The sequence below is a fragment of the Phacochoerus africanus genome, chromosome X (genome assembly GCF_016906955.1).
Source record: "Phacochoerus africanus isolate WHEZ1 chromosome X, ROS_Pafr_v1, whole genome shotgun sequence".
In the NCBI taxonomy this organism is placed as follows: Eukaryota; Metazoa; Chordata; class Mammalia; order Artiodactyla; family Suidae; genus Phacochoerus; species Phacochoerus africanus.
This window is the reverse complement of record NC_062560.1, coordinates 114,724,726-114,748,041: the sequence shown is the minus strand read 5'-3', so window position 1 is coordinate 114,748,041 and position 23,316 is coordinate 114,724,726. Positions and strand designations below refer to the sequence as shown.

At 45.4% G+C, this 23,316-nt stretch overlaps 1 protein-coding gene across 15 annotated transcripts; it reads left to right on the top strand.

Annotated features, from left to right (window-relative positions):
• The first annotated feature begins 702 nt into the window (after positions 1–702).
• On the top strand, positions 703–22,784 carry PABIR2 (PABIR family member 2). Of its 15 annotated transcripts, XR_007132818.1 has the most exons (11): positions 713–988; positions 3,099–3,189; positions 7,300–7,356; positions 7,659–7,702; positions 7,786–7,840; positions 8,115–8,216; positions 8,700–8,785; positions 9,559–9,623; positions 12,413–12,509; positions 21,029–21,215; positions 21,307–22,784. XR_007132818.1 is itself a non-coding variant. In XM_047764708.1 (10 exons), the coding sequence occupies exons 1-10, from the start codon at positions 891–893 to the stop codon at positions 20,158–20,160; spliced, it is 837 nt and encodes a 278-aa protein (XP_047620664.1). In that variant the 5' UTR covers positions 703–890; the 3' UTR covers positions 20,161–20,271. The 15 variants fall into 15 exon arrangements, 14 of the variants coding, with proteins under 14 accessions (XP_047620664.1, XP_047620662.1, XP_047620665.1 ...); XM_047764708.1 differs by lacking the exons at positions 21,029–21,215; positions 21,307–22,784 and adding an exon at positions 20,016–20,271 and having other exon boundaries at positions 703–988; positions 9,562–9,623; XM_047764706.1 differs by lacking the exons at positions 21,029–21,215; positions 21,307–22,784 and adding an exon at positions 20,016–20,271 and having other exon boundaries at positions 705–988.
• The last annotated feature ends 532 nt before the right edge of the window (positions 22,785–23,316 follow it).

Below are 23,316 nucleotides of genomic sequence, written 5' to 3'. Positions count from 1 at the left end.
CCTGGCCCCGCGGAGGTTCCAGCTCCTGAAGCGTGGGAGGCGTAAGAGGCTGCAGGTTGTAGATTTTGGTCTCGGCCCCGAGGGCTTTCCTCGGGCCATTAGAACCCAAGAAAGGAAAAGGAGGCATCGCGGCGGCGGCCAGCCAAACCCCCTACCTGTCCTCCTGGCAGGGAGGGGGGGCAGGAGGGGAGAAGCACCGATCACAGGGCTGAGGAACCTCTGGGGCCAGGTCCCGAAGCATGGGGGACTGGACCGCGTCCCCGAGCATGGGGAGCTGGAGCTGCCGAGGCCGCCCGGCCGGGCCCTGCCCGACTGTCAGCTCTTTGGTGCTAGTGCTGCCCGGGCAGCCAGGGTGTCTGTAGCCCGGCCCCGCTTGTGGTCGTCGGCGAAAGAGAGCATGAGTTCCGCTGCTGCCTAGTTTCCTCCCCCTCCTTCTCTGCTCCCTCCTTCCTCTTCCCCATACCTCCGTCCTTCTTTCCCACCCCCGTTCTCCTCTTTCCCTCCACCCTGCCCTCCTCCTTTCCCCCTAACTTCTTCCTTTCCCCCTCTGTCCTCCTCTTTGTCCTCTTGCTTTTCCATCTTTCCTCCCCCCCCCTTGCCATTTTACCGCCCGCTTCGATCCCTTTTCCTGCTTCCTCTTCCCTCCACCACCACCTCTCCATCCTCCTCCCCTCCCTCCCTTTCCTCCTCCCGTTCTCATCCTCATCCTCCTTCCCTCCTCCTCTCTGCTTTTCTCCGCCCCGCCCCCGCCCCTCAAGCCTCCGCCCCTTAGCCCCCGCCCCCAGCTGCCCGTCCCCAGCAGCTCAGTCCCGCAGCGAGAGTCTGGGGAGTCCATAGCCAAGCACCAGGAGCTGAGCACTGCCCGCTGTGCCTGCCTGCGAGTCTCCGACATGGCTCAGGAAAAAATGGAGCTGGACTTTGAGCCTGACACATCTGATGGGGGCACCCTGAGGAGATCCAACAGCGCTCCCCTGATCCATGGGCTCAGGTGAGCAGGGTTGGGGAGGATGGAGTGCCAGGTTCAGGGGCTCCTCGACCGCCTGCGAACAGTCTTCTTTCCTTCAAGTGAGAGTTGGAGCTCATTTGGGTTCTCCAGCCCGAGGGGATCGGGACTTGTTTGCTTGACGGTGACTTGGGTCCCAAGGTGGAGTGAAAGTTTGACCCAGACTGGGCAGTGTGGGGGAAATGGGGGCCCTCTCTACCTGGGGCTCTGTTGGCCCACTCTAAAAGGAACTACAAGAAGCTTCTGGCTCTTCTAACAGGTTGCTTGCCCTGCCTGATTTACACCACTGAATGTCAGACTGAAGCCCCTGGAAGTAGGATTGCAACTTGATACCTGCTTCTAAGAGCTGCTATTTCTAACCTTAGTTTAGGAACCCTGGCATTAACTGAGGTTTCCCTCAATAAATCACAGTTTATCTAATAACTTGTAATTAAATGGCGTGTTCACGTCCCATTAAGTGATTGGGATTTGTCATAATGTTTTCAGATCCGAAAACTGTCTGAAATGCATTCGAGTGAATAAAACATAAGGGTGACATGTAGCTTAGATCAGTGAATGCACAGGTTTTCGAAAACAATCAACACAGTTGACCCCTGAATTTTAGTGGTAGGGTCTTGTGTTTTCATGCGAATAAGTCACCAGAGGGTCTCTTTTAAGGTGGACTCTTGTGATAGCGAAGCTTTGGTTGGCATCCCTCTTGAGCCTATTACATTTCACTTTTGTTAGGTAGACAATTCCTCTTAGGTCGAGAGCCAATTTGTGAGACCCTGTAGAAATGGAATGACTCCAAAAGAGGAGGATGGGGGCTGAATTAGCCAAAAACATTAATCAAGCACAGTGAAGGCAAAGAAAGAGGTAATCCTTGTCTATGAAACTGATTATAATATCCTTATTTTGGAGAAAAAAACAGATTTACTTTTTTTTCTCTTATTAGGAATGGTGGAGTGACTCTGCTTTCCTAAGGCTGTCCTCATCTCTACATTTATTTTTGATGCTATAGGAATAAGCTGGTGTTTTTTGCTTGTCTTTTTGAAGCTCGTAATCGAGCAGTTGCTGCGGACTGTGGCGAGCCTGTTGACCTGCATTTAGACTGTTGTAGGAATGGCATGATGGGTTTTTGAATCATGATTTAAGTAATTACCTGAAAGGTAGCATGATGTGACAGAGTGAGGTGACCAGGCCTAGTCTCAATTTTCTCCCTAACTAGCTGTGATTAGGAATGAGTCACTCCGCCTTTCGGAGTCTGTTTTCTCATTTAAAATTTCAGGGGGCTGGATTAGGTAATCTCCATGGTCCCTTGAAGCCCAATCCAGTTCAGTCGTGAAAATCCGTCTTGACCTCTTGTCCTGGGCATGGCACTCTGCTAGGGACCGCAGGAACGACCAGAACACCTCCACCAAGGGCTTAAAACCACATGACCGCTTGGCTTTAATAAAAGGTGAAGTTGGTGTCTCAGGGAGCCGCTGATTTCCCACTGTGCTCTTTGGGTGCAAAGGAGAGAAGGGCAGGATGGCATTGGGTCTGGGGGATGAAGAGAGCCTGTGTGCCCGCGATGGCATTTCGAGACGGGTGTTGAAGGAGAGGAAGGGTCTTGACAGTTGGCGGCGGGAGGGAGGGCATTTTGGGGCCCAAGGGACACCAGAGAGCAAAACTCCAGGGACATGGGTGGAGTGGAACCACAGGATTCCAGACTCAAACACAGGTTTAGGGCGCTCGTGGGAGCTGGGCTGCTGGGGCTCATACTGGAGTTTGCGGGCAGGTCCCTCTGGGCTAAACAGATGAGGTCGCTGGTGTCTGGTGGTAACCGGTTTGGGGGTGTGAGTTCTGACCAGAGGCAGCTGGAGGCGACCAGCCTGGAGCTCCGCCCCATACCTCTCCTAGCTGTCCCCCAAGCCGGGGGAGATCAGTATCTCGGTCACCCTGTAACCCGCAGCACAGCGCGGGGGAAGCTCCGAGGAGGACAGCGAGGAGTTTGTTCACTGCGGGCTCCGAGGAGCCCTGCAGGATTTTGCTGTGAGCCAGCGAACTGGCATGCGTGCAGTCGGCGGATAGCTGGGCTGCGTAGACATTAATCATTTTGTTTTTGACTTTTCAGTGACCTCTCGCAGGTTTTTCAACCTTACACATTTAGAACCCGGAGGAATAGCACAACCATCATGAGCCGGCCCGGCTTGGTAAGTAAAGGAGTAAGTATCCTTAGTGGTCAGGCTCGGGGGCATCACTTTCAAATGTCATTCTTTCTTGCGATGAGGTGCCCTGCCCACTTGTGTCCGAGAGGAGAAAAATGATTTCACCTGTCTTGTTTGCTGCTTCTGCCGTGGCCATTTTCAGCCTTTGGTGCAAAAAGGAAATCTGGTTCTACATTTTTTTTTTTTCCTGGCCTTGGGACTTGGTGTATGTAAAACATTGTGCATTGTTTTTGGTCACTGCCTGCATCACGCTTGTGAGGGAAGCCTGGATTAATTTCTAATGATAGCTGACAACAGTGGTCTTCATTTGTCTAGGATGCAAAAATCATGGAAATGGCAGCAGAGAGGGTTTATTTTTGTTGGCCAGCGCTATCTATGCAAAGCCAAGTGTCCTTTAAAATGCCTATATTTGTATTCTCAGGAGAGGGGCTGACGGTGACTGGTCTCTATAGCCAGAGCCACCGGGGATCACCTTTTTAGGGGGTCGTGTTGGGAGAAATTATGGTCAGGTTTTTCTAGAGAAGCTCTTCACACGCGGAGCCCACTTATCCTGTTGCTGCAGCCCCCTGGAAGGTATCTGAGATGTAAGCAAATAGACCGCTGAATGGCTGAACCAGATTTCCATAGTCTGCGCACAAAGGTTCATCAGTTTATTTATAGGAGAGGCTCTCTGACCTCTGAATCATCTAAAATTTATGCACAATTATAATAAGCTTCCAACCCAGTAGTGTGTGAGAAGCAGCAAATCAGAAGAGGTACATTTGGGTTAAAGGTGTATCAGCAGCTGCTAGCAAGGGAGGAAGGGGGCAAACAGGAAAGCAGACGGAGGCTTTTTTTAAAAACAGTGAGTCCGTGCCTTAGTATCAGGGCTAAGAGCCTGTTAATCGACCCTGAGGGTGTCATTGGCATCGAACTGGAAGGTAACTGACGTTCGTACGGATACCTGGGTCATTCACCTTTCCCTACATTATAGGGGTGCCTATGCTTGTATGGTATCTTACATGTTGGAGAGCACTTCCACACATTTAGGTCTCATGGCAACCCCTGTGAAGTAGGCAGGGCAAAAGATGTTTTTCCCAGTTAAAAGAGGCAGCAGCTCAGACTCGGGCGATCGCAGTGACTTGCTGGGAATCACACAATTAGTCAGTGGCAGGGCCATTCTGTTGGACAAAATCTCTTTAAGAAAGTGGGCATGGGGGGTGTCACACTTTCAGGAAGGATTTCCAGCTGAGGTGGCTACAAACACCTGAAGAGGGAACTGGTAGCCATCTGGAGGCTTGGTTTACCTCGCCTTCTTCCCTGAGGATGCCAGAAAATACAACTACTGGGTTTTTGGCTGTATGTGTCAAAACCATTTCTCCGTCTTAGACGGCTGTGGTGCTGATAGCCGCGGCGTAGCAAAGAAGGGAAAATGATTTCTCCCCTCTGCACTTCCGTTGGCTCTTTCCGAAGCTGTGAAGATTGTCATCGGCTCTGGCAGTGCTCATCTCTGAGACCCTTCCCTCTGGCGGCCCGAAAACGCACGCATTTGCTGAAGGGGCCGTGTGGATCCACTGCGCTTTGTTGATCCTCTTGCTGTCCTCACCCCGTGCCCTCCTCCTTTCTGGTCTGGGATACCTTCCGCTGCTTTTGTCATAATGTCGACTACACCACATGCCTTGTATCACCGTGTACTCTACAAATCTCCATACACTCAACCTAGGTCTTAACGCGCAAAAAGTAAGGTGTTGCTGCTGGAAAGGGGTGGGGGAGGGGGGCTGGTGAAAGAGCCACGCAGGGGGACGCTTCCCGATTTGACAACTGCTGAGATAGAAAGGCCAGAAAAGGAGGCCCCAGGGCGACTGCCCTCTTATTTCGTGGTGACCGGGGGAAGAGCGTTGCCTTGGGCCCAGGGAGGGAACTGAGAGGAGTTGCCGGTTGGAAGGGAAGGCAGACACATTCTTTGTAGATGCGTTGGCCGCAAGGCGCTGGTGGTCCCATGCTGTTCTGCAAAGCGATGTTCAGCATCCCTTCCCAAGCTGTAGGCTTCCTGTCTCTCGGCACCTTTCACTGCCAGCAGATGACCCCCCTCACTTCACAGAGAAGGCTGACACCCCTTCCACAGCCCTCAGCTGCTTCTCCCGAAAGGGCCTGTCCCTCCACGCGTGGTGCTTGCTGCTCAAGCCTCGGAAGCCGCGGGCTGCCTGGTGGCTTTGCTCGCTCTGCTGTCTCCTGTCTGTCCTATGTCCTTGCTCTCTGCCTTGCTGGCTCTTTTCCTCCCAGCTGCTTCGCCCGGCTCTCACATCTCATATCTGGAAAACAAGCTTTCCAGCCAGTTTATAATCTCACTGCAAACCATCCTGCAAAAGCCCCTGCCCCCGGCCCATGGCCTCTTCCCTCGTCTCTCCAGCTCTTTGCTTTACTTCCCGCCACTGACCGGCGCCTCCTTGGGGATCTCGGCTTCTTGCTCAGCCCATCCGTCATCCTCGTTGCTGGTACCAGACACAGCCCTGCTGTCCTCCGTCCCTCTTCCAGGGCTGCTTTGCAGTTCTGTCCCAAGTTGACAAGCTGCGTGTGATGACGATGTCCCATCTAAACGTGTGCCTTTCTCCACAGTCAGCTTCTGGCAGTCCTTCCTTTGGCTTTTCTGGTTATTTCACTGCCTTTGGGGGGTGTTTGGGTTCCCTGATGGGCGCATTCATGCTCTCTGCCACATGATCCTCCTGGAGCCTCTCCTGCCTTATTTACTCGGCCTTAGCATTTTTTCCAATGACTTATTAAGTGTTTACTAGCAAACATGTATTAACTTTCAATATGGAAAAACAACTTTTTAAAAGGATTTTATTGGTAAAGTTTTTCTCTTTTCAAAGCCTAGCGGAGGCAAAAAGTAAAAGAAAGGGGTGAGGAGTGAATGGATCTCTTTTGAGGTAAAATCTTGCTTCAGTGGATAACTTAACAAAATTTCACCGGAACTAGCTTTTGCCTGTGAAACTTCGAGCAGTTAATTACCATTTTCTACTACTCGGGTTTTCACAGGATAGGGCCTCTTGTGGCAGGGTAATTGTCATATTTGGCTTTATATTACAAGTTCATTTTCATTTCATCCTGGAATAAATAGTAGTTATCTACGTATGGCTCTCAGAACCTCGTAAGATGTTGGTGTGAATTGTACTTTGCATTCTGTGGTCAGATTATGATGATTTTGAAGGAACATAATTTGGCCCCCAAATCATTTCATCTTAGTATTATCAGAAGACGATCTCAGGGATTTCTCCTCGTGGCTCAGCAGTAACGAGCCCCACTAGGATCCATGAGGATGCAAATTTGATCCCTGGCCCCACTCAGGAGGTTAAGGACCTGGTGTTGCCGTGAGCTGTCGTGGAGGTCGTTGATGCAGCTCTGATCTGGCATTGCTGTGTAGTGTAGGCCGGCGGCTGCAGCTCTGATTCGATCCCTAGCTTGGGAGCTTCCATATGCCACACGTATAGCCCTAAAAGGAAAAAAAAAAAAAAAAAAAGATTCAAGGGGAAGCAACAGTTATCTTAAAAATGCACCGTGCCTTCTACATTGATTTGTTTTTTTAACTAGTAAGGTTTGTGATGATAGTGCTAGTGCTCAAACTTTAGCCTTGACTTAGATCGTGCAAGTAAAATCTCCTTATTGCACTTTTGGAGTGTTTCCGATAAACATTAATCACAGACAAAATGTCATATTGGGCTCCTTTGCTTGTCTTCCTCCGTTGGTGTATTGGTAATAACAATGGATAGAATCAGTGGTTTCGCTTTCTCTTCACACAGAGTTCCTTATTTTGCATAAGTGGGGTAATGGCTCTTTCCAAGACCCGTGATCTCCCTTTACATAAATGTGCACAGCTCTGCATTCATTTGGGAAAAATGTAAAAGTCAGTGCCTGTCTAGCGACAGATGGTACTCCGAGGTTGGACACCTGGTACCCTTGCTAAAGCCTGAATGTTCTGCCTCTCTAGTGCATTAATGTTCAGTGATTTAAAGAGCTAGATTTCTAAGAAGAAAATGAAAAATTACCTAGGAAGAGGTGGTACCCCGGCACTGACAGCAGACTGCTGATTTGTGCGTCCGAAAATGGTAAATGTTTACTTTTTCGTTTCAGTTGCTGTCATCCTCACCTAATCGTATTCCTAGCAGCAGACTGCATCAAATCAAAAGGGTAAATCTTACTTCCTGGCTCAGATCTCTCATTGTCTGCATTTTACATTTCGGTTTTAGTCTCACTTTGCAGATTTCAATATTAAAAATGAATCAGGCTGCCCCTCTGGTTAGTGGTGGACAGATTAAAGTTCTTCTGAGCGTGCAGATAAAATACAGATGTGGCCCGGGTGACAGTCTTAGAACGTAGGTCCCGCTCTCCTGTGATGATGCAGATGAGGTCGAAAAGCCCTTCTTGTTCTTCTTGAAATAGAGACCCATGGGGAGAAATGGTATGTTTTCAGCACATGTTTGCCTTTGCAGGAGGAAGGCATGGATATGATGAACCGAGAAACGGCGCATGAAAGGTTAGTCCTTCGCAGGCCCAGGGCGTAGCCTAAGCTATGTCGTACGTGCGCGCACTGATGGCCGTTCATTTTGTCTGTTCTAGAGAAATGCAGAGCGCCATGCAGATAAGCCAATCATGGGATGAAAGTTTGAGCCTGGTAAAGTTTTCCCATGTCCGCTTGTTTTTGATTTTCTAGGCCCCCTTGTGGTGTTCATTCTGCCATCATTCATTTTCGTCCTACACCTCTCCTGGCCCTTCTCTTTTCAACTTGTGAATCCAGTGTTTGATCTCGGCTCTTCCACCAGACTATGAGTTTGCGACTTTTTAGAGTCTGTACATTTCTACTTTTAAAATGCACGTGTGTTTGTGTAGTAAAGAGCTGGGATGTGTTGCGTTGTGAATTATGAGAAAATACCGCTGTATGTTTACAGAGTGATAGTGACTTCGACAAGCCGGAGAAATTGTATTCTCCGAAAAGGATTGACTTCACTCCTGTTTCTCCTGCACCATCACCCACCAGAGGGCTTGGAAAGGTGAGTTTAGTGACAAGATATTAACTCTCTTTCACACACTGAGCTAGTTACTCTCTAAAATACACACACACACATATCACCTCATTTAAAAAAAAAACATTTGCGTTTTATTGGAGTAGAGTTGATTTGCAATGTTGTATTAGTTTCAGGTGCACAGCAAAGTGAATCAGTTACACATAGACATGGAGCCATTCCTTTTCAGAGTCTTTTCTCATATCGGTTATTAGAGAGTATTAAGTTGATTTCCCTGTGCTGTACGTATCCTTGTTCCAGTCACCTCATTTTGGATGAATTCAAAGATTGGAAGGAAAATGAATAAAAATCTGTGGTGGTTATTTGGAAAAATACCTATCCATCAGTCTATCATGAACATATGTAAGAGACAGACAGCTAAGCAATTCTAAGGTTATTGTTTTTGTCATTTTGAGAAGAACCTTCTGGAAGCTGGAGCACTGGCACGACTTAAATATAATTTTTTCCTAGCAGTGTTTTTCACCATCCTTACAAATGTTTGTGAGCAGCAGTGGGCTACCCCCAAGTCCTGTTTCTAGTCCAAGACGCTTTTCCAGGTAAAGTAAACCTACTTTTTCAATGTGGCTGAAAGACCGTTCATTAGATTTGTCTCTCGGGTGAGCTTTTCTCGCAGCATTTTATGATGGCAATTTTCACAGAGCAAAACTCAAAGAATTTCACAGTGAACATCCACATACCTACCACCTACATTTTGCCGTTAACATTTTACCGTATTTATTTTCTTGAGACTTAGCGCCAGTTTATACTCATGAAAATATATCCTTTGTGGGGATAAGGAAAAATATGTTTTTTTAATTTTTAGGGCCATACCCATGGCCTATGGCGGGGCCCAGGCTAGGGGTCGAATCGGAGCTGCAGCCGCCGGCCTACACCACAGCCACAGCAACACAGGATCTGAGCTGAGCCTGCAACCTACACCCCAGCTCACGGCAACGCTGGATCCCTGACCCACTGAGCAGAGAACCCGCATGCTCATGGATACTAGTTGGATTCGTTTCCACTGTGCCACAATGGGAACTCCTGGAAAAACATTTTTAAGATTGTAGACCAGTCAAAATCCCAAGTAACTTGTTAGTAAGGTTTATCTTTTTTTTAACTGTTGTGGATATCTTGTCTTATAAAACAATTTTAAAAAACAGCTTAAAATGCCATGTTATTCCAGATTGCCATATGCCAGGTCAGATCATGTAGTAGCGTTTTGGTTACTCGACCTACAACACAGACGTTGTGCCTTTCTCCCTACATGGCTGTCAGTTGTATGAATTTGCTAAACGCGCTTAATGCCATCCTGTTTGTTTATTCTTTAAAGCAGGAGAAGTCAGAGTCCAGTCAAGTGCATTAGGCCCAGTGTTCTTGGTCCTCTTAAAAGAAAAGGTATGCGTCCCCCTTCTGCTGCTAAACCTAGTCAAGCTGGAATTACAGATTAGAATTTGTCTGCAATTAGTTCAAGGCATGACTCCTTTTTTCCTAAAGAAACAGTGAAATATTCTTTCCAAGGTATGCGTTACTGATGGTAACTTCTGTGAATTCATTATTTGATACTGTCTGTTTTATTTTACACTGTGTAACTGAATCTTATTCATATATTCATATTATCAATATATATTCCAGAAATTTCGCCTCTCAGTGATCTGAATATAAAAGAGATGCAAGTTGATGCATTGCGGAAATTTCTGCTCATGTCACAGCAAATAAGTCCATAAACATGCTGTATACTCATATGTAAGCCGCCACCAAGTGACGCCTTGACAGAGGGAGACTTGCCTCATATTAGAGTCTCTATGGGGGTTTGATAGAGTGGGGCGCTCTCCTGATTACCTTGTTCTACATAAACCACAAAGCCCTAAACAAAAACGATCTCACTCAGTGCTAGTTTTAGATGCTTATAGAGCACACCCGACGGGGTGTGTTAAAAAAAAAAAAAAAGGCAAAGAAATTTAACACAGGTTTAGTCTTTATTCCTGAGGATGTGATTGCATGATTGCAAGGGCTGGATGTCATTTTAAATGAGAGTTTTAATGATAATTTTGAAAAAGCAATTCAATCAGTGTCTTATTTTGTGTGAATCACCTCCAGGGCCAGTAAACAAACCAACTCTTCTAAAGTTACATAAAATGGATACTTGTGGCTTTGGAGAAAATGTTCCACATTTGAAAAGTGCTATGTGTCAGAAAACGTAAAGATGGTGTGCTCTGGGAAATAGATGCTGACATGGTGACAACATTTGTAATTAGTGAATAAATTTTATTTTATAGCCTTTTTCCTCAATCCTGCTAGGCATTATTTACAGTCCGAAGACACTTCTCAGGAGCTCTTATGTGAAAGTAAAACTTGGAAATTAAAGCTGGTATTGTTACTATTATTCGTTTTAAACATGTCATAGGAAATTGGTGGAAATTAGTATGGTTGTTCGGGTTCAAAGCTATTCCAAAATATACCAGCAGATGGAGGGATTCTTTGCGAGAAAGGGCTAAAGTCTTTTGCTAATGAGGTGTTGAAAGCCAGGCAGCGGCTTCCAAAAGCTGCATATTAAAGCATGGAAAAAAGCAAATGAAAATTAACCTTTCTTGAATTTCAGTAATTTTCGGGATAGCTCCAGAGGAAAGATAATATGAATGAATTAATAATATGGAAAAAAAATGAATGTTGCCTTGTGTTCTTCTTTGATCTTTTTACATCATGAGAATCTCGGACAGGTCTAAGTTCATGGTTGCTCGTTTCCCACTGGAGTATAGATAGGACCATGGATTAAATTGTCTTCAGCGTTCAGTTTTAAAGCTCAGATAGGTGTTCCCTTGTGGTGCAGCAGGTTAAGGGTCCAGCATTGTCACTGCAGCTGCTTTTGGTCCCTTCTGTGGCAGGGGTTTGATCCCCAGCCCTGGGAACTTCCACACGACATGGGTGCAGCCAATAAATAGATAAATACATAAAATTCGGGTAAACAGCTTTAAAACCAAGATGTGGGTGTGTTTTCAATCATAGCTTATTTGGAAGGGAGCTTTTTCGGTCCAATTTAGAGTTTGTTGGTCTTTGTAGTCCTGATGCAAAGTTTTCCTGGTCCCAGTTCTGAGAACATCTGTAGGATTGAAGTAGCCAGTCCATCAGTTTTTCACTAAGCAGCCTAAAGCAGCCTTTGACTGGTATGCTCTTCATCAGACTGCATACTTCTTTTATTATTTTTTTTATTTTGTTGTCTTTTTAGGGCCACAGCTGTGGCATATGGAAGTTCCCAGGCTAGGGGTTGAATCAGAGCTGCAGCTGCTGGCCTACGCCACAGCCACAGCCATGCCAGATCCGAGCTGTGTCTGCGACCTACACCACAGCTCATGGCTATGCTGGATCCTTAACCCACTGAGCAAGGCCAGGGATCTGAACCTGTGACCTCATGGATGCTAGTCAGATTGTTTCCACTGAGCCATGGCAGGAACTCCCAAACTGCATACTTTTGAATCCATTTGACTTCTACTCGGGAAATGTTCCGATAGTGAAACATATAAAATGAATAGTCTTTACTAATCATCTAACATAAATTATTATTGCGAGCTTCGGCTCTTGGGAGATACTCCATTTCTACTGTGCTTAGCCTTGATTCATTTTGCCTAACGCAGTCAGGGTTCTGCTCTTCTGTTAAGGGACACGACTATATAGGTAGCCATATAATAAGTGAGAAGGTGGTTTTTTTTTTGTTTTTTTTGTTTTTTTTTTTGTCTTTTGTCTTTTTGCTATTTCTTGGGCCGCTCCCGCGGCATATGGAGGTTCCCAGGCTAGGGGTCTAATTGGAGCTGTAGCCACCAGCCTACACCAGAGCCACAGCAACGCGGGATCCGAGCCACGTCTGCAACCTACACCACAGCTCACGGCAACGCCGGATCGTCAACCCACTGAGCGAGGGCAGGGACCGAACCCGCAACCTCATGGTTCCTAGTCGGATTCGTTAACCACTGCGCCACGACGGGAACTCCGAGAAAGTGTTTTTAAGGGCTGGTGACTTGGGGGTTGAGGTTATGGAAGTATATTTTTCTACATTAAAGCACATGGGAATATAGCTTTCAAGTAACACCTCGAAGTGTTCTAATCTTTGGATAAACAAAGATCGCCCCATTTTGGCAGCAAGTCTGGATCTGTAAAATTGCTTTATGGCAGCATCATCTTTTCTGTTTTAGGTGAGATGGAGACCGAGAGCCAGCCCAAGAGGCTCTTCCAAGGCACCACCAGTATGCTGTCTCCAGAGGCTACCCAATTGTCTGATCTCAGTTCATGGTAAAAAACCTGGGATAAACCTCCAAAAGGATATTAGGGTAGGATGTATTTTAAAAGGACCACATCGAAAGTGTTTGGGGATCATTTCAAATATATTCGACTTTTTATCCATGCTCCCGAGAGGTGAAATCTCCGTGGAGCTGTAGACAGTGTGAGAAACCAGGTGGTTTGGAAGTCCCCGGTACCTCCTTGGGAAGTGCGTGTCTCTCTTTGGCACCTGCACCTTCATGCCCAGCTCCCGTTAGGTCAGCCTCTCTCGAGGGGTGGTAAAGGCGTGGGAGCATGGCAACAGCTGGATGGCTGCAAGAGCTTCTGGGTCGCCCTGGGCCACATACATTGATTTAGCTGCTCTGCCTGCATCTCGTGTTTTATCCTTTTGACTTTGCAGAGACCACGAGCCTTCTCTTCAGCATGGCATTTTCTAAAGAGCATTGTCTGTTTGTTACAAAATGTTTTTGAAAATTTTGGCGTATTCGGTCACAATGCCGGTAACTGAGGTTTCGTTTTCATGGTAACACATCAGGTTCCTATGGTCTGTTCACGTAAATTGTTTTGAGTCTTACTCATCCAAGTGTAGACGTCTACCTTCAAGCCCTTCGGCATTTTTCTTCGAAAGGTCCCTTCTTTCCCTTACCTGAAGTTGAGTACTTGGGAATTCCCGTCGTGACTCAGCAGATTAAGGACCCATGCGTGAGGATGCGGGTTCAATCCCTGGCCTCTCTCAGTGGGTTAAGGATCCGGCATTGCCATGAGCTGTGGTGTAGGTTGCAGACGTGGCTCGGATCCTGTGTTGCTGTGGCTGTGGTGTAGACGGGCAGCTGCAGCCCCGATTGGACCCCTAGCCTGGGAACTTTGTATGCTGCAAGCGTGTGGCCCTAAAGAGAAAAAAAGAAAAAGGAAAATGAAGTTGAGTACTTGAATGCAGACATACATAATGGAAGGAAGGGGGAAGGATAATAGCAGTGGCCAGGTGATATTTTGAAATCCTGTAGTATGTTTTCATCAGCTCACTGAGCACCCGTGTTCTAGGTGCCATTGCGTAGTACCTTTCAGAAGTGTTTTGTTCCCTGAGTTCTATGGCTAAGGATTTTTTTTCTTAGAGCCCCAGAGGGCATTCACTTTAAAATAAAAAGATGGTGCCCTGTAAATGGAAGAATCATGAAAGCCACTTATAAGTTATACAGACTGACAATTCCATCTTTCCAAATCAATTATTCATTGTTTTGTCCAAGATAACCTCTACTTCTGTTTGCCCAAGAGGTCACAGACTATTCTAGCTCATTAGACTCGTTGATCAGTACTGTTCTAACCTTGGAACAGATGCCTTTTAGGTTGTTCTAGCTATTTTCAGCCCCACACTCCCTCTTCTCTCTCATCCCTGTCTGTCCTTGGTAGCCCGGTGCTAATTTTGGTACAGAGTGCCTTTCCAGGTATGTACATGATTGCAAAGAGAAAACTTCTAAAGCTTGTCGAGAGGACTACTGGGTGAAACTCAATACTTCGTGGAAACTGCGTATCGCTTTTATGGTAAAGTGTGTTTTAATATAGGCACATGGCATTATAAATAGATCGGTTTACCCAGTTACTAACCGAGTAACCCAGTTCACGTTAAAAGATAGGAAAGCATTTGCCAAGCCTAAACCATGCCGGGTGAGGGGATTGTTTTTTTTTTTTTTTTTAAACATGGTTGTAGGCTGACTGTGCTCGATGTCATGAAACAGGGTCACGCAAATGAGTAAGAAAGGAAAGAGAATGTATGCTGGTCACCAGAGGCCCTCTCCTTTGTGCAGACATCATGCCTCTGAGCAGCACAAGCTAAGCAGCCCGTGATGGCGGCTGTTAGGAGGCTTCTGGTTCTGTTGCCACCCCTCTCATCCTCTATAGGCCTGGGGGAGCCCCGGGAACGTCAGCATTGGGGATGAAGGGTGCTTTTGATCTGTAAACACCAAACCCGGCGCCTCCCACTGGAGAGACGCGCGTTATTCGTGGCCACTCAAGAGTGTGGTAACCAGCCAACGCGTGGCTCCAGTAATAGGTTAAAACAGAACGGATTCCCTTTGCTGTACACCTGAGACCAACACAACCTTGGGAGTCAACTACACTCCAATAAAAGTGTTTCTGAAAAGGAGAAGACAGGCAGTGTGAACTAAATTTATTCCTCAAAGTTCACAAAACTAGCTGTCCAAGATACTTAGTTGATTAAACTTTCAAGTGATGTTTGATTCATTTTATTTATTTATTTACTTACTGCTTTTTAGGGCCGCACCCGAGGCACATGGAGGTTCCCAGGCTCGGGGTCTAATTGGGGCTGGAGACGTCGGCCTACGCCAGAGCCACAGCAACACAGGATCCGAGCTGCGTCTGCAACCCACACCACAGCTCATGGCAACGCCGGATCCTTAACCCACTGAGCAAGGCCAGGGATGGAACCTGCAACCTTATGGTTCCTAGTCGGATTCGTTAACCACTGCGCCACGACGGGAACTCCTCAAGTGACATTTTTAGGAAGTTTGTAGCATTTGGACTTCGGAGGCAATTAAAGCATAAAATTGCACTAAGATTTTTTAGCACACCTTGCAGGCTGATATTGCTGACATTTATGTCTACAATTAAGAGAATTTAAATATGAGTTGTTCATGATTTGTAAAAATTGGATTTGCTTTTGCAGAAACTTTTTTCCTATCTCTTTAAAGCAGTTTCATTGATCAGACAGCCATATTCTTAGAAAAGGGGGCAGAGAGAGGAGCTAGCTGTGTTCTGTTGCCAAGGATACCAATCTACTTGATAACTAAGGAGACAGTTTATATACATTTGGGGGAGAGAACAGGTATCAGAGCATTAGCAGGTATTAGCTCATCGTTTAAGTCATTACTTAATTTTTAAATAACATGGAGTGGAGCAGGTTTGTTCCACAAAGAAAAGATGGGTTTTAAAACTTGGAAATTTACCTATTAGATGGTGATCTTTAAAATCTCACATCTTTGAAGTATAAATTAAACGTGAAGTTTGCATCGGGACCCATTTGGAGTTTGTGTCTGGTGTTCCAACTGCTGTCCAAAGGAGTAGTAAGCCTGCTTTTTGCAAACAGATTTTTGACTAAGCACTCAGCAGTCTCTGCCAACCAAGGCTGGGGAACGTTGTTAACCCCAAGGCGGGAGTGACATTCTGCCTTTAGTCCTTATGAACATCCAGTTTGACCATAGCTCGAAAGTACACCTTCGCATGGGGGATTCACTCGAAGGTTGGGAACTCTTGTTTTGCTCCTCATTCTTTTTGAAATAGGACTGCCTGTGGCGTGCTGTTGAAATACAGGCGTTTTCAGGGCTGCTAACTGTGTAGTAAGCGACGGTCTATTTCTCTGACAGAAAAGGAGAAAGTCTTCCATGAAATTGCTTGCCCAGTGCCTTAGCGTTACTGTGACTGCTGATTTAACCTTTATGGTGTTTATTTTCATGTTTTTCATTAGATTCAGTGGTTTTAAACAGTTGAAATTAACTTTATTTATTTATTTATTTTTGGTCTTTTTTGCTATTTCTTGGGCCGCTCCTGCGGCATATGGAGGTTCCCAGGCTAGGGGTCGAATCGGAGCTGTAGCCACCGGCCTACACCACAGCCACAGCAACTCGGGATCCGAGCCACGTCTGCAACCTACACCACAGCTCACGGCAACGCCGGATCGTCAACCCACTGAGCAAGGGCAGGGATCGAACCCGCAACCTCATGGTTCCTAGTTGGATTCGTTTCCACTGCGCCACAATGGGAACTCCGCCCCACCTGTCCCCTTTGGTAACCATAAGTTTATTTTCAAAATCTGTGATAGACAACCTAATTTTGTTGGTACTTTATCATTGAAAGTTTTAATGATTCCCTTATCCTTTCACCTTCAGGTTTTGGTTTTTGTTTTTGTTTTTGTTTAGATAAAGAGCATGACTTTAACAGCCGCAGATATTTTTGGTAGTCCCTATTGCCTCAATAGGTATAGTCAGTGGCAAGAATGAATTAGCGTACTTTTGTTTCATGTACTCCTGTGTCTGATTTGAATTGTTTAGGTCCTTTGCTTTCCTGCCATTGTCTGGCTTTGGACCATTAGTGCAAGGTTCATTGGCACCTCCATTGGAGTTTGAACTAGGAAAGAAAAAAGAGAGATAAACTTAAATCGAACAATGCTTCGTTGCTTTTAGAAGCCCTGGTATGGAGTTCCCGTCGTGGCGCAGTGGTTAACGAATCCGACTAGGAACCATGAGGTTGCGGGTTCAGTCCCTGCCCTTGCTCAGTGGGTTAAGGATCCGGTGTTGCCGTGAGCTGTGGTGTAGGTTGCAGACGTGGCTCGGATCCCATGTTGCTGTGGCTGTGGCGTAGGCCGGAGGCTACAGCTCCAATTCAACCCCTAGCCTGGGAACCTCCATCTGCCGCGGGAGCGGCCCAAGAAATAGCAACAACAACAACAACAAAAAAGAAGCCCTGGTAGAATGTTTCGTAGAAGACACTGTGAAAATCACTATTGTACAGCAGTGTCTCTAGGGATTAAAGGAATCACAGAGGTCTTGCTGTATTAACAGTGGGTGGTTTGGGAGCTGTCGTCACTGCTTCCATGACCATGTGCTGTCGTGCCAGATTAATTAGAACAGAGACTAGATTTCAGTTTGGAGAAAATACCTGGTTCAGGGTTTAGCAGGCTCTGAATTTAAATTGCACCAGAGACTAAATGTAAATACACTATATTTTTCTGTTAATGAACAAAATTACCTATGTATTATTTTTTGCTGTTGTTGCTTTTGTTTTTGGGCCACATCTGCAGCATATGGAGGTTCCCAGGCTAGGGATCGAGTCGGAGCTATAGCTGCCGGCCTACAGCACAGCCACGGCCACGCAGGATCTGAGCTGCATCTGCGACCTACACCACAGGTCACGGCAACGCCAGATCCTTAATCCATTGAGAGAGGCCAGGGATCGAACCCGCAACCTCATGGTTCCTAGTCAGATTCGTTTCTGCTGCGCCACAATGGAAACTCCAGAAAAATATATATTCTTGAACAAATATATGAAGCGAAATGGTCAGACTTTTTTCCCCTTAGTAACTTCCCCACTTGCTTGTTTCTTTAAAGTAATCCGCAGTGTTAGAAGACAGATTTCAGGGCGTGAGTCATGTTCTCTGTTTGTGAAGGAATACAGGATTCCCCTCAGCAAGCAGGTCTTATTGCAAATAGGGTCTTTAACCCAGGGCTCACCAGAACTCTGGTTGGAATAAGAAAGTGTTTATATTCGGATTATCTGCTCGGTGGCCAGATTTTAATCTAAGCCTTGTTCTTCCTGCCAAGTAGCGGAGACCGTGTCCTTCGGCTTCTCAGCCAATATGTGCTGGAGGAAAGTAAATTCATTTTAATATTAGTCTGGGCAAAATGCTGCAGGAGGAAAAGTCACATGTGTTCCAAAGGTAAATACAGAGGTCTTTTGATTTTCCAATGTCTTAGATTATCTGTGCGACTTGCTTTTGGTACTTTGAATAATTCATATTTTAGACCCTTTTTGCCATTTGGTGGAAAAATACCAGAGCCAGCTAAATTTTCCAAACTTTGTCCTTAAAAGTGGTATTATTAATGACGCATTTGACAGCAGTAAGCATAGAGTAGGAGTACTGTGGAATATACTGTTTCCATTTTTATTTTTACTTTTCCAAAGCCTATTTATATTCTGTTTCCACCTAAAAGCAATCCACAGGCAATAGAAAGAAATGATGTTTTGAAGGAAAATAAAAGCGTAGAGAAGCTGGGGTGGGGAAGTTAATTTCCTTAAGGGTGTATAGAACCCAGAATCTTCCAAATGTATCGAAGGTTGCTTAACAACAGAAATATATCAACTTGGAAATTCATCAAAACGATAATAGCAAAGACATAACATTTAGTCTCAGAGTAGTTTAGACCAGAATGGGCTTTTGCAAAGGAGCTAGTGATCAACTTACACTAGAGCCCATATTTGCGGATTCTTAATTCCTCCACCAATTCTATGCTTTGTTTCCTTTTCAAAAATAAAAAAAAAAAAAGCATGTGTGCGTAGATCCTAAAACTGCCTGACTTGCTCTCCAGCTTTCTCTCATCGTGTTGCCCTTGCTGGCTGTGCTATAGCCATACTAGCCTGCTTTGGGCTTCTGGAAATAACCCTCACTTCCTCCCCAACCTTACCCAGTTAATGCCTACTCATCTTTCAGATGACTGCTCAGACCTCACCTCTGGGGAGCCCCGTTCCTCCCGATTCCTCCAAATTACGTCAGGTCACCCATGTAACACAGACTCTCAGAGCCCCTTGTATCTTTACCACTTTGATCACAGATTGAAATGATGTATGTATCAGCATGGTCGTGACAAGGTCTCCTGTATGCTACTGTAAATAAGATGAGGGCAGGGGTCACGTCTGTCTTACAGACCATTGTATTTCTGATATCTAGCATACACCCTGCATGTGCAGGTACTCAGTAGATACTGGAGTACATGAATGAGTGAATGAGTGAGTTTGGGCCAGATAGAGAGCATAGAGCTTACATGTTGGATTGATCCAATCACAGCCAGGAAGGCAGCCTGCAGTCAGATCGTTAAGGCTGTCAGCTGTGAGTGACTCATGAGGCAGGCCAGCTGCATTGGTGGGAGCCCTGGGAGCCTGGGCTGGATGGGTCAGGCATCCCCAGGCTGGGTTCTAGAAGCAATTGCTGCCCAGATCAGGAGCTTTAGTGGACGGATAAGAGCTGAAGCCAGTTGTCCGGATTAAAGAGCCAGACAGACTGGGAGAGTATTGGGTCTGTGGATATGGAGCCTTTTAGACACTTGACCGGATGGTGACCGGAGGGGTCAAAGAAAGGAGCCTTTCAGAAATAGGACGGACCGACCTTTGAGTTTTGAAAGCAATAGGAAAGGAAATAATGTAAGAAATTCCTACACGGAGAGGAATGTAAAAGGCAAATAATGGAGGAATCAGAAAAAAAAAAGAAAAGATGTGTGCTTGAATTGAAGGCTTCTTGGGAGAGGGGGAGAGATAAAATCTAGAGCGGCTGAGAGTGTTCTGCAGTGGAGGGACCATGAAGCAGTGTACTTGCTAGACTACTTCGGACGGTCCCGGGTCCCCCGGCGGGTAACCAGGCCTCGTACTCTAAGGCTGGTGGGAAGGTAAGAAGCGAAATACAAGGGTGAGAATGTCTTGCGCTGAAGGTAGGGCAACTCGCTCCCGAAAACCATGACCCGTCACGAGGGACACTCACTGTTTGTTGGACCTTCTTGTGCCTCCAGGAGCGCACCCAGGTGACACAGAACCTTGAGGGTCTGACTTGGGGTTTCTGTGACTGTCCTTGCCGCATGTATCTGGCTATAGTACATTAATGTGGTTTTGCTGTGGCTTTTATGCTTTTTATTATTTACAAATGCTGTGCTGATCTGTGAGTTCCTGAAACCATGTTGCATGTTATGTTTGCCTTTACCCTGATAGATGCATCTGCTTATAATTCTTTTTGTTTGTCTTCAGTTCAGATATTTTGGATGGCAGTAGTAGCGGCAGTGGCTTATCCTCAGACTCGCTGGTTAAAGGCAGCACAACCGCAGAGGCTCCAGTAGCATGTTCCAATTCACGCGCTCCGTTCATCTTGATGGATGATCTCTCACCCAAGTGACTTACCCATTTCTGACTCAGTGTCCTAACTGCTGTTTCCTGCACAAAACACTCAGTGAGGAGCCCAGAGAACTTTGATCCATAATGAGGATTAAAGTGTTACTGATCGAAACCATTTCAGTGCCGTTCTTTTTTGGCACCTGTCTTCTCCAAAGTGTTGATTTTTACGAGTAGTAGGAACCTCATGTCTCCTTTTGCCGATCTCATTTTGAACTCATGACTAAATCTCAAATACTCAGTTTCTATTGCTTTGAGTGTGTGTATATATATATATATGTGTGTGTGTGTGTATATATATATATATATATATATATATATATATATATATATGTATTTTTTTTCCCCTCAGTGCCTCAAAGAGCACCTATTTTAGGATCTATACGTTTAAGGAAAGCATTCATGTGTCGTTTCGATAATGGTTCTTTTCCCCAGCAGATGTGACAGCTCGAGTTGATCAGAAATTCTCTTGCTTGAGAGATTTTTTTGGGGCTCTTCTCTCCTTCCGCATCATTTCCGATCTCTAACTCGCCCTATTAGTCCAACTGCTTTTGATCATATTACATTTTTCTTTTTCTGCATCTGCTTAAAGTACCTTATTTCGTTTCCCTTTCCTGTTGGAGCTGCTTCCTTGTCATTCCTCACCGAGGGGAAAAAACATGGCATTGCTTTCATCGCTGTCCATGTTGCTTCTTTGCTGTTGGGAGTGTGTGACCCGAGGATGGGTTTTAGTGCCCAGGATGTACACGAGCTCAGAGGATGCCTGGGTTAGCCAGCACAGCTGCTTAGGACTCAGCCAGCACAGTTGTTGATGTTTTTCTCCCCGCACCGGTTGCCGTAAGGAATATATAAAATATTGTTAATGTTTCTAGGTGGTGTTATCAAGGAGAAGAAATCCCTGCCTTGACCAGATGTGTGGAGCATCTACAAATGAATGAATAATGTTCTTTACACCCAAACCCCTGTGTAGAAAAGCGTGTGTGGCGCTTGACAGCTTGTCTCAGATGGTGTCACGGGGCCTCGGGGTCCGTGTCGCTCTGTAAAGACCTGCGCCGTCAGGTAGGGTAGAAGGGGGGCTTTCTGTGTCCGGTTGCCACAGACTGTGTCGACTGCTGCTTTCTTTCTCATTACTTTTTTTTTGTCATTGGAGCCGTTTGCTCTGTCGTGCGGTGAGTGGTGCTGCCAACTGCCTTTTGGTTCTCATGCGGCCCCCGGAATCAGAGTCCAGTTCTTGCACACGCTGCCTCCTAGGAGCTGCGCGAGTCAATGTCCTTGTGCATTCCGCTTTTAAGAAGCTGTCTGAGCTGTCACCAGTGTACCCGATAGGACGTCTGCGGTATCATAAATTACTTCACATTTAAAAGAGGAAAATCCTGATTGAGCTTTTTGTAAAAAACCAAAACCAAAACCCGAGTGTAACCTATTGCAGTGTTATTTCTTATTTAAAACTCTTTGCAAAAATGTCCTTGTGGTAGATGGCTTTTAATGTTCAGACACGGTGTTTGGATTGTCTGTATTTAATATGCAAATTTGCCTGCTAGGACCAGAATATTCCATTTTCCAATGAATGTAAAAAAAACGAAAACTACTGCATCTGTGTCTTTTGAAGTCAAAGGTCCTTGCGTTTTAAAGGAAGATGATGGCTTTGGGGGTACTCACTGGTAGTACTGCAGGGCTCGAAGGGAAACCTCTTCTCCTTGAATTACAAGAGCACAGCACTTAGCTTGCCGTAAGTAGTTCTCTTGTAAGCATCGGCTGTGGTGTCTATTACGAATCGTGATAACCGCCATCACGGCCATTCATGGCTTTATTTCTCATCTTGGCTTTCACCTGGGCAGAGCCCATAATCCTTGAAACCTGACATGAATGTATATATTATGAAGATTGTTCTCTCGTATGCCATTTTAAAGAAAAATTACTTTGATGGTATTCAGTGTATTTATTGTTTGTCAAAGAACCATGTTGAAAGTTTCTGCTGATAGGATACTGAGAGGTGGTTTTCTCTTATAAAATATTTATCCACCTGCAATCTCTTTTCTTTGCCTTAAAGGGACACTTTGGGCCATCACTTTTTGGCTTGAATTTAGGACTCTTAAGACATAACCTTTGGAATGTGATCACTTTAAAAGTTATTTTTGAAATTCAGTGGCGGGGTAGAACCGAGACAGGAAAATGAAATTGCTCCAATGGTACGAGAACTAGGCGAGATGACATTTTTTTCTCTTTAAACCAAGGTTCATCGTTACTGTTTAAAGTGACTAGAAAGTTAAGTTTATGCGGGGATCGTTTTGGCATAAATAAAGGAATAGAGACGCTAACCTTCAGATGAGCTTTGTTGACAGTACTCCTTTATTTTTATAAAAGTTTAATATTTGACAAGTGATCATTGTTATAAAGTAAAAATTTTTCTTCCTATTCTAATACGATATCATATTTCAGGCCTGATTTGAAACAAGTGCAAGAGATGATACGATAAAATTTAAGAGATGCTCTTTTTGCCGGACTGACTTATGTAATCACTGTGTTTCCCGATGACTGCTTTTGGAATACTAGGAAGTTTTGTGAAATGCCGACCTTTGTGTATATCTTAGAATGCCAGTTTAATAAAGTGTGTACACGTGCATAGAATTCGGTGACATTTTCTCAGCCTCTCTCTTTTAGTCTCATCAATTATTTTCTGCCTCCGTGTCCCAGTCTCGCATTCTCTAAGTACTGTCCAGCTTTGAAGCAAAGGAGACCTGGAACACGAAAGGCCTAGGAGCTGTTTTGAAGTTGGGGGTATTTCCCCAGACAAAGAGAAACCTCTGCACATAACCTGTCACGTTTCCAAGAGCATTTTGGAGAACTTGACAGTGTAGAAGATTCCTGCCAAGGCCACACATATTTCTTACTTGTTTGGGATTTCTTTTATCTTACTACTTTTTTACTCCTAAGACTCTCAGTTGTTTTTGGAACGCGTTGGGGCGGGGGTAGGCAGGCAAAAAATAAAAGCCTTTCTTTCATACATGACTCGGGTTATAAACATTCGTTTTTCTTTTCAGTATTTAGAAAATACATAAACTGTTTTATTTTACACTTTATTTACACAGAAACGTTGCAAGAATAGCCCAAAGAACTCGCATGTATGTCTCACCCAGTTTACCCACATGTTAATATTGAA

What these genes read in the sequence shown, in the direction of transcription:
- PABIR2 (XM_047764706.1), top strand. Translation starts at nt 891, where the DNA reads ATGGCTCAGGAAAAAATGGAGCTGGACTTTGAGCCTGACACATCTGAT. An exon ending in GACTGCATCAAATCAAAAGG is followed by an intron (nt 7,357 to 7,658) that starts GTAAATCTTACT and finishes TTGCCTTTGCAG; the next exon opens with GAGGAAGGCATGGATATGAT. An exon ending in GGGATGAAAGTTTGAGCCTG is followed by an intron (nt 7,841 to 8,114) that starts GTAAAGTTTTCC and finishes GTATGTTTACAG; the next exon opens with AGTGATAGTGACTTCGACAA.